This window comes from Onychomys torridus, chromosome 4 (assembly GCF_903995425.1).
Source record: "Onychomys torridus chromosome 4, mOncTor1.1, whole genome shotgun sequence".
In the NCBI taxonomy this organism is placed as follows: Eukaryota; Metazoa; Chordata; class Mammalia; order Rodentia; family Cricetidae; genus Onychomys; species Onychomys torridus.
In genome coordinates, this window is record NC_050446.1 from 149,467,792 (window position 1) to 149,478,583 (window position 10,792).

Here is a 10,792-nt window from a genome sequence, read left to right on the forward strand (position 1 = left end):
AGGTAGTTTAGTGGGAGAACATTTCCTGTCTGTCACAAACTAGAAGAAACCCTTTCAAATCAGTCACAAAATCATCCAGCACTGACCCTGTCTTGTTTTCAAGCTTCCTTTGATGGACTATTTTAATAGCTTATACATACTTTGCCTTAATCTGGAGTTCAGCAAACTATTCCCTCTGGGACAAATGTGGCTTACTGCCTAGTTTTACAAATAATGTGTTGTTGGATCGGAGATGTATCCATCCATTTACATGTTAACCATGGCTGCTTTGGGCTACAACAGCAAGGCTAAGCACTTGCAATAAACAATTTATGACCCCAAGACATAAAAAAAAAAAAAAAATACCATCTGATCCTCAGAAACATTTGCTGCCCTGTTTAAATTTGTTCTGCAGCTTACAGAGAAAGCTGCTCACTCCTGAGCCCCTTCACTGAATAGCTACTCCACCCCCATTCACCAGGACACCTTTTCAAAAGTAATGACACAGCCGTATGGCTGACTGAAGGAAGTCTGTCAAAGAAAATATAAATTTGGATCTTGTTCTTGTTCAGTCTGAGAACCTCTGCCCTGGATTGAAGTGTTTAGTTCCTTTATAATTAGGAATATAGGTTAGTTGGTTTTGAGTCTGCTTCTCTGTTCTGTTTCCTATTTATCCCATTTCTCCTTTTCTTTTTCTATTCTAACCTTTTTGTGATAATTATTTTATTAAATATAGAGTATAACATCTCAGAATTCCTAGGTATTTAGTCCTACACCACAGTTGAGAATATTCTTAAAATTTCTTTAAAAGCTTGTCTCTGCTACTGTCCATGAAGATGGCTACGAAGTTAGCATCAGGCTGAACTATATTCAAGTCTCAAACAAGGTATGTAATCCTTTAGAGGTTATTCACAAATTGATTGCACTATTGGCTGACAGTTTACAGGAATACTTTTGTGTAATGAATAGAAAGGAAAAGTTTCAAATAGTAAGAAACCTGACCTAGACAAGGAATTCCAGGGGACTATATAAATAACTATGCTAACTACCACAGCTCAGAGGATGTGATAGGACAGGAATTGCCACCTGCCCCTGCTTTGGTGCTCTTTGGGGTGGGTTACAACTCACTGAAATGATTATGTGCTTAGGATACAATGAATTTGGAAAAAGACTAACACAAAATGTTTACTGATTTCACCTTGACTTATTTGTTTTATACAAAATAAACCACTTGGAAGGCTGAGGCATGAGGATTTCAAAGTAAAGGCCAGAGCAAGTTCAGGGCCGTCTGGGACAACTTTGTGAGACACTGTCTTAAAGGTAGAAAGTGTCCTGGAGATATAGCTTAGTGTAGAGTGCTTGCCTATGGTATACAGGGTTCCCAGCCTCAGGCTGCACTGTTAGTGTCCCTCCTGAGGAACAGGCTAGCAGTAGATCTTTCTGTTGAGACATGGCAGCCCCATCATTAGTGATGCCTGAAATGTTTTCATTGGCCAGAACCTGTACATCAACAAGTCAGTGAGTCTCAGTGACCACTTTCTGAGCAGTGTCACCGAAGGTGGGAATGGGCTATACGACAGCAGGTCCAGCTTGGGTGAGTTATACCCTTCTGGTGAGTTTTTGATAATTAACCAAGAACACATAGATTGGGCAAAGATTGATAAGACTTGTATAAAATTTGAAGCTAAGTCACAAATCTCAACATGTTCCAGGCAGTTTATTTGTCTGGTTTCTCCTGAGTTGGGATATGACTTTTGAAGTCCTTCACAGGGCTTGGGAAGTTTATTTGCTGTAGCTGGCGGGAGGTATGCATGTGCTTTATAACCTAAAAATTAAAATCCCTTATTTTTACTCCTCCACTCATTTTCTGGTTCCTGGAGGGGTGGTCAAGGGTCCCACCTGCCAGGTTTAATAAAAATTTCTAGAAAATCCATTTTATGCTTTATGGCTTTTGAGGGGCATGACCAAAGTGCCTCCTCACGTGTGGGAAGTAAGGCAGGGTCATTTTGGCCTCCAACTCTTTGTCACTTCAGTGAGTGCCTATAGCCAGAGCGCCTCGGACACCCCCGAAAGTGTCAAGATGAAGAATCTTAAGGCCAAAAGCTTCTACAGAAGCCCAGAGCTGCCTACGGTAGGTGTACTTCTCGGTCTTCCTAGCTCTTCTGTAGCCCCTTGTATCAATGTTTATTTGGACATTTTGTAATGGAATGCTTTCTCATTTTCTCCTCCTTTCAAACAATCGTGTTGTTTATTTTGTGGCAAATTTCTCAAGATAGTGAACTAGAACCATTTTTAAAGTCTCATCAATTTCCTGGATCATCTCTGTTTTCTCTGGGGTCAGTTCTGAGTGCTCATATTTCTCTGTCTTGTATTTGATTCGGCTGAATACATGATGATCCTTCATTGTCTAATCACTTAACAAATGAAGGGCTAGTCGGATCAGCACTGGTGCCTGGCATGGGTGTGCAGTGTGAGCACCAAGTGTGGATAGGTTTGTGAGTTGACGTCCCTTTGTGGGTGGGTGCTTGTGGACGGGTTTCTTTATTACTGTTGGACTGCCATGAAGACACCGTGACTCAGGCAGCTTAAAAAGGAAAGCATTTAACTGAGGGCTTGCTTATAGTTGTGGAGGGTTAGTCCATGATCATCAGAGAGCACGGTGGCAGTCAGACATGACACTGGAGAAGTAACCAAGAGTTCACATCCAATCTGCACATTGCAGAGAAAAAGACACTGGGCCTGCCATGGGGGCCTCTGGGGGCCATTCTCTTTCAAATCACCACGATGGGATTCCCCAGAGTTACTGGGCAGGAGAATCATTAGTCTCCTGGGCTGCCATGTAGAAGGTCTTTTCTCCGGTGGCAAGGGTGTTAATGGTGTGATGTGCTCATGTATATTTCAGTTCTGCATGAAGTTGTGTTTGTTCTCTTCCTCTTCTACCCTTCCTTGTGACTGTGCTCTTCCCTTCACCTATCAGAAGCCTTTGCTGGGTAAATCATGTGATTTCTAGAAAATATAATGGGTTTAAACAGAAAGCATGGTTTTCCTACCCTCGCATAGGAGCGGAGGGGGCGGGTGCCAGCTGTCTCAGCCAGTCACAGTAAGCCCTTCAGTGGTGCACTCTAGCCTGCAGCCTGAACCCAGTGGCCACCCTGCTTACTGACTGACTTAGAATCTGAGTGTTCAGCTAGGGAGAAAACACTCAGGTCTCTGGGTCTTAGGTTGTTTTTTGTTTGTTTGTTTTTTGCTTTGCTTTCATCTGCTTTAGTCTTCTTAGAAATCCCTCAAAATCACTAGTCCACCAACAGTGGGCATCACTTCAGGACTTCCTACAGCTTTAAGGTTTTGTCTTTTAAAATACATGCCATGAATAATCCCAAAGGGAGCTTTGGAGAAAGGGACCGAGGGTGCCCCACTGCCCTCCCCAGCTTGCCTGTCTCTGGCCCTCCTGGGCTGCAGCACAGAGAACAACTGTGAGGAACAGCAAGCCAGACGTAGAGATGGGTGTGTGTGGTGCTCCCCTCCTCCCTGGGCGCTGCCAGGTCCCTGGGCTTCCACGGTGGGCATGCTCTAACCCCCTTGCTTGCATCTCAGTTGCTCTGAAGGCAGGGACTGTTCTTTGCATTTGCATGTGGCTCTTGCAACACAGGCCTGACATGCACTAGTAAACTTGGGGGGAAGATTTTATGATTGTTGCTTGTGCTCCCCACCGTCCCCCAGTTTGAACTAGTGAGTGTAAGAGAAGTGTGAGTTCCCCAAATTAATAGTTTACAATGCCTTGTTAGTCTGTGTGTGGCCCAAAGCCCCCACTGCCATGCGCCTCTGCTTTCTCATTTGCACTTACTAGCCCCAGCATTCATTTGCTATGTAGTGATTGTTTTGAGCATGCCCGAATGTGGCTCCAGAGTTCAGGAAGCTGGTGTTCTAATACATTTCCCGTAAGGAACAGAATTCACTGTGACTAGGTACCATACCCAAGACCATGCTGGAGTTTTTCTAACTAGGATAAAGTACCTTGTTCCAAGAAGCTCACCAGAGAGGTGGGGTGGCAAATGAGGGGTGACATAGCCTGAACCCCATATCTTCTGAAAGGTTTAGCAGCCCAGGAAGGCAGGGGGAGTGGGTTTTGTAAACACTTTTACAAAGAGCAATCGGGGTCTCTGTGATCACCCAAGGCATGCCTGAGGACTAGTGGCAGAAGCATGCTAAAGCAAAGGAGGCTTGTTTGGGCCTACTTCCTTCAGTCTCCTAGTATTTGAAATCCTTTTTATATAGAAAATGATATTAAAGACAGAAAAAAGTAAATTTCATAGCATTTTGAAAACATAAATTCTTCAGATGTCTATGGACCAACCGATGAAAGTATTTATTTCCTAAGCAAGGATCAGGCTCTGTTGGTTCCATTTCTTGGGTGAATGTGTGGTCTGTCTAATTGGGCTGGCCTCAAGCACTTTAGTAAGCCTGCAGAGTGGATTCTAGGTTTCACACCCTAGCTGCTCTTCCTGGAAATATTCATTACAAAACTAGCAAAGTTTCTGAGGCTTCATAAGGTCTCTTGTGTGCCTCCTTGCCCTTGATTGTATAAAATAATGTCAAGGCAGTGTCCTTACCTACAACAGGGCTTGGGAGTTGAGCACAGATTACACGTTACAGTTACACATGTATATATGTCTGTACTACTGTATATGGAAGACTGTGTGCACACAAAAACACTCGGAGAAACACACACACACACACACACACACACTCACACACACATATTCATCCTTGATGTTCACTACTAAACTGGGAGAAGGCTTGTGCCTCGAGCATGGGGGCTGGGACTCTGCACCACAGACCCAGAGGCGCTGAAGATGACCACATTCTGTCATCCCACAGCCTGAAAACAGACTCCTGCTGGAGGAAGTTGGCCCCACAGGGAAAGGAAGACTGTCTGTGCTGGAGCAGCTGCTAGATGAAGTGAGTGCCCGCAGAACAGGCCTCTCTGCAGGCATCAGCCTGGGTTGTGCCTGCTGCCTGTTACTAAATGCTGCATGCAAATGGGGTCAGTGACTGGTCAAGGATTTAGACCTCTGGTAGTTTTTATGGCAAAGAACCATGTAGAAAGCTCATGTGGACCTAAGTGATGTCCATGAGCTGCACAGAATGTGGCCACATTTACTTTCAACCTGCTTTCCTAACAAAGCAAGGTGGTTGGGTGCTTGCTCTTCCCCATGTGGGGAAAAGTCTTAAACAACCGGGGGCTTGACAGCTGTGTTCATGAGATTGCTCATTCTCCTTTCCATTGATTTACACTCAACTTCATGCCATCTTCCATGTCTAGGACATTTGTCATTCATAGTGGGATGGCAGTTGGGCAATGTTGAGTTCAGGGGTTTGTGGCAAGTTTGTCCCTTTCCGTGACCCACAGGGAGCAGACCCTAACTGTTGTGATAGTCAAGGTCGACCTGCTATTACCGTGGCGGTTGTGAATAGACATCATGAAGCCATTCCAGTTCTCGCTCAGAGAGGAGCAGACCTCGACCAGCAGTGGGGACCGTAAGTGAACATTGAAGGGACAACAGGGCACCCTGTTGTGACCAGGTATAGCTCACAGGATGCTGTCACGGTCGAATCAGTCCATGCAAGTGCCCTGTTCGATTGGAACCCTGTAGAACTGTTTCACTCTATTTCAGCTGTAGTAAGAGGCTTAAAGGGGTGTTTTCCAAAGCTGGGTGCTTTACTTACTTTGTTATTCCTGCAATAAAAAGCAACTTAAGGGAGAAAGGCTTACAGTTCTGGAGGGATATAGTCCAAAACGACAGCAGGCAGGGAAGGCATGGTCAGGACCAGGAGGTTCACTGCTCACGTTGTATCCACACTCAGGAATAAGAAGTGGGGCAGGGCTATAAAACATCCAAGCCAAACCCCAGGGACCTTCCCCTAGTGAATCTCCACCTCCTAAAAGTTCTACAACCTTCTAGAACAAGGGACATTTCTTCTTTAAATCACAACACTGAGTGAAACAAAATTTTAAGAAAATTTGGGTTGCCTAACTTAATTTTTTTTTGAAACAGTGTTTCTCTGTGTAGCCCTAGCTGTCCTGAAACTCTGTAGATCAGGCTGGCCTCAAACTCAGAGATCCGCCTGCCTCCCAAGAGCTGGGATTAAAAGCATGTGCTTTATGGATGGTAATGCATTTGCTAACCTACTAATTTGTTCTTTTTGTGTACTTTTTATTTAGGCATGGCCAACCTAAAACTTGCTAATGTAGACCATCTGGCCTTGAATTTGCAATCCTTCTGTCTTTGCGTTCTGAGTGCTGGGATTATAGTTGTATGCTACCACATCCAATGTGAACTTGTACTTTTCTGGGTCTAGTGAATCTTTAACTCTTGGGATATTGGGCAAAGTTTTTGTCATGATCCAAACTGTTAAGACCTATACCACGTAAAGCAAGGTCTCAGTGTATCCCTGGGAAAATCGATGAAGTTAATGCAGAAAGAAAGCATTACCAGCTGCCTACAGGTGCTGACACTAGTGGTGAGGAGCTGGCGAGTTCACCAGAGTCTCTTGGTCCCTTGGTTTCCCCATCTGAGAATGGAGAGGTTCTATGTAAAGTTACTTTCTGTCCAACCTGAGTGCCATCTTGACTCACACCCTAATCCCTACCTGTAATTCTGTTGTCTGCCTCCAAATTACTTTGGAAACTGGGTTCAGAAGTTCCTGGAGTATGTATTGTTTGTAGCAATACTCATCTCTGGACGAGTCTACAGGTGTCTAGAGCTCTTGCTTCCTGGACTCTTACAGACAAGTTCAAGACCTGGCTTGGTGAGATGTGTTGTTGGATATTTCCAGCCACCACAGAGGAGGGAGCAGAATTCCCATATCTTTGCCTCTATTATCTGTCCCGATTTTTCTTCTATTTTTATTCAGAATATATTCCTTATGACTACTACTTGTTTTGGTTTTTCTATTCTTTCAAACTAACCACATGTGCTTGTAAAATTTGTCTCCGGGCCTGCTGATGCACACCTGCAGTCCCAGCACTCAGGTGGCTGTGGCAGGAGGGTCCTACGTTTGAGGCTAGATAGGGCTATAATAACAGGAACCTGTTTTCTGAGTACATTTTAATAGTATTTCCCATAAGACTCTGTATCAGAAGACACTGCTCCCTTTCAGTTTTATTTTATAGCAGAGTATTTGATATATAGTTATAAAATATTGTTGACGTTCTTGAGTTTTCTTAAGGTTTACATTGACTATGCTACCACCACTCTCTTTTTCCCACACCTTTGTATCATTTTCTTGATGATGAAATTATGCTATTCGCTTATGCATGGGTTTTTTCCTTTGTTTTTGTTTTTTTGGTTTTTTGAGCTGAGGATTGAACCCAGGGCCTTGCGCTTGCTAGGCAAGCGCTCTACCACTGAGCTAAATCCCCAACCCGTGTGTTTTTTTTTTTAAATAAGGTCTCACTGTATAGCCCTGGCTGACCTTGAATTCACAAAGATGTACCTGCCTCTGCCTTGAGTATTGGGATCCAAGGTGGTGCACCACTGTACCCTGTGATGCTATTTGCTTTATAATATGTTTTATATTTTCATAGTTTAGACAAGCTTTTCATAGCACTTAAGCATGATGCCTTGTGGTTGATATGCAAGTCACTTTTTGAATGATTCTCCAGTAAAATGAGTCCTGGATTCATGAACTCTCAGTCCAACTGAGAGTCTGGACATAGAGCAGTTGCCATTTTAATGTGGCCTTCCTTAGTTTCCTTATATACTTCACAGCATGCCACAGTGACACAGTGTCACACCACAGTGACACAGGGCACATGGGATTTGCCTGCACTTGGTTATGTCAGTCCAATTGACTGGTCAATAGTACCACTGCAGGTCCGCCAAATCCCACATTGTGGTTATGCATGTCCATCTGAATGGTGTGAGAGTGCCACGCCACTGCATTATCAAGGTTGCCCTGAGCAGTGTTTAACTTACACAGGTGGGAGATGGGGAAGAAAGCCATGCTGGAGGCCACCTTTCCAAATAAAACACAGATTTCTTCTTCCTTTTTAGTAGTTGCTAGAAAAGGGAAACAGACTTGCCTCCAGAGAGTCAGATGCTACTAAACCTAGCTCAAATATGTTCATCTAAAAAGTATAACCCTTTCAACATGGCCTCTGCTCTGCAGCTGGGCTCAGTGCCTCAAAGGAACCATGTCACGTGCCCTCCATTCTTCCACTCTTAGACATCAGCCATTCAGACACCTGGCTCTCCTGCACAGAGAGGCTTGGCAAGTTGTTCCTTAGCAAACCAGAATTAGGGCCAGCAAGATGATTCAGAAGGTAAAGGCTCCTGTCACCAAACCCGAGGACCTGAGTTTAGTCACTTTCCATTTTCCTGATAACACTAAAGATTTACCCAGAATTTTTCCCCCCACAAATAGGTTCAGAAATACAGCTCTTCATGAAGCATCTCTACTTGGCCTGGAAGGAAGGGAGAGCATCGCCATTTTACTGGGGTATGTTCAAAGGCTTGCACCACTGAGGATCCCAGTGACATCTCTACTGACAGTCAGTGGTGGTAGACAGGCCCTCCCTTCTGAACTGTTACCCATGTCAGGGAAGGCCACTATCACACAATGAGTGTTACTCTCATTGAACATGGTTATAGGTCTTTGATACAGTTGGAACCAATGACCAGAACAGGCAATTAAAAATTTGATATCACATGGTCCCTTAAAAGGTAGAGTCACTTTGAGAGCTGAAGCCATAGTGGCCTTTTGGGGACATGTTTGGGGAGGTAGGACCAGGATGTACCTACATTGGCCTCTGTAGTAAGAAATAGTCAAGCTCTGAGAGTCATATGCCTTGAGTGACTATTTCTCCACTTCCTTCGCAGGTGCAATGCAAACATCCAAAAGAAGAACACAAGAGGCCAGACAGCATATGACATCGCTCTTGAGATTGGAGATGATCCCACCATTTCGCTCTTGGCCGCTAAGTTCAGCCAAGGTCTAGAAGACCAGCTTTCCCCATCTGGGAACCCCACCCTAGGTGACAATTAGATCTGAGGTATTCACAAGGCTGCAGAGAGACTACCCAGCTATAGCTGTTCTTATTTTTGGAATGCGTATTTAAATGTAAGAATTAGGGTTGAAAGGAACTCATAAGATTTTTGAGTGAGTGTGTGTGTGTGTGTGTGTGTGTGTGTGTGTGTGTGTGTGTTCGCGCGCATGTACTGTGGTAGAAGGGATTGAACCCAGGCAAGGCTAGGCAAGTGTTGTACCACTGTGTTATATTCCTAGCCTTCTTTATTTTGAACTCATGAAGTTGCTCAAACTGGCCTTGAACTCACTCTGTAGCATAGAAAGGCCTTGGATAACTTGGGATCTTCCCACCTCAGCCTCCCAAATAGCTGAGAGTACATGCAGGCTGGGACCAGCAGACCCAGCTTTTTTTCTTTCTTTTTTTTTTTTAAGTGGTATAACTACCCAATACCACATATCCCTTGGAGTATGGTAAAATCAACATATGATTTTTAATGTTTTATTTTCTGTTTTGTTGTCGTTTTCATTTTGTTTTTTGAGACAGGTTCTCACTATACAGCCATGGCCAGCCTAGAATTTGCTATGGAGACCAGGCTGTCCTTGAACTCACAGAGAGCTGTCTCTGTCTCCCAAATGCTGAGATTAAAGGCATATGCCACTATGTCCAGACTCTTTTTGATGTTTTATTGATAATTTTGAAGTTTGGTTTTTAATTTTTGTTTTTCTTCTTTATTGTTGTTTTTGAGACAGGGTCTCACGTGTCCTGTCCTTGAATTTGCTGTTTAGTTGAGTATGACCTTGAACTTCTGATCCCACTCCCTCCACCTCCTGAGTACTGGGATCACAGACTTGTACCACCACATTCGATTTTATGTGGTACAGGGGACTGAACCCAGGGCTTCATGCATGCTAACCAAATACTCTACCAACTGAAGTATGCTCCCAACCCAGTTACTAATTTATTTTTCAATAGAAAATAGATAGTAGTTACATGTAGTTCAAAGTCAGAAAGTATAAAGTATTACGTAATAAAGCTCTTCTCATCCATATTCTTCAGCCACTGCTTCACGCTTAGAGTTAGCCATGTCTCTGTAGGGTGATACAACATTATATAATCACATGTGTATGTGTACACAGGGAGAATAGCACGTATATACCCTCCCTGCTTTTATTGGATGTATATTTACAGCCTAATCAAATAGTTTATAAGAACTCATAGTAGAATGACTGTCCTTACCTTAGCAGAAGACACAGTGTGTCTGAAAGGCCTCTTCCCAGGATTCAGAACTAGATGACCCTGTCTCATACTCCCTCAGGCTGGACTCAGTCCATCCAGGCTCTTCTCCCTCCACCCAGCAGTTCTCCCTGCATGCTGGTGACCCCTGACCCACGGCAGAGAGGTGCCTGAAAACAATTGTATTTGGATGCGAGCTCTACAGATGGCTCTTTCCTTCCTCCCAAGGGGACTTCACAGAAGTATGTTCCTAGGAATGGGTTCCATATCAATGTAACTTAGATTCTGCTAAGTCTGCTGAAAGCAAGTCTACACTCAGCATGACATTGTGTAAATGGCTGTTCTTCTTCCCTCAACTCATGTCCTCACCCTTGATGTGATGTTCAGGACATCCATCAGGGAAGGAGAGCCACTGTCTGTAAGAGACCTGGGGTACTTCCTACAGATATGTGGACATCTGGTAAGTGGCATCAGATGCTTCTGTGACTGCAGTCTTACAGGTGTTTGGTTTTCTACCTTCCTGGGCAAAAAGAGGAAACTTTACATTGT

The 10,792-nt window shown here is 44.0% G+C and overlaps 1 protein-coding gene across 3 annotated transcripts in view; it reads left to right on the forward strand.

Moving 5' to 3' along the window:
• The window catches only part of Dzank1 (double zinc ribbon and ankyrin repeat domains 1), a 54,132-nt gene extending 44,412 nt beyond the window's left edge, over nucleotides 1-9,720 (forward strand). For 2 of the 3 annotated variants that reach the window (XM_036186058.1, XM_036186057.1), the window contains exons 15-21: nucleotides 791-865; nucleotides 1,477-1,573; nucleotides 2,013-2,110; nucleotides 4,858-4,938; nucleotides 5,390-5,517; nucleotides 8,407-8,481; nucleotides 8,862-9,720. In XM_036186058.1, coding sequence (XP_036041951.1) covers nucleotides 791-865; nucleotides 1,477-1,573; nucleotides 2,013-2,110; nucleotides 4,858-4,938; nucleotides 5,390-5,517; nucleotides 8,407-8,481; nucleotides 8,862-9,027 — 720 coding nt within the window. In that variant the 3' untranslated portion in view covers nucleotides 9,028-9,720. The remainder of the gene's footprint in view (nucleotides 1-790; nucleotides 866-1,476; nucleotides 1,574-2,012; nucleotides 2,111-4,857; nucleotides 4,939-5,389; nucleotides 5,518-8,406; nucleotides 8,482-8,861) is intronic. The other variant, XM_036186059.1, reaches the window with a different exon arrangement.
• The last annotated feature ends 1,072 nt before the right edge of the window (nucleotides 9,721-10,792 follow it).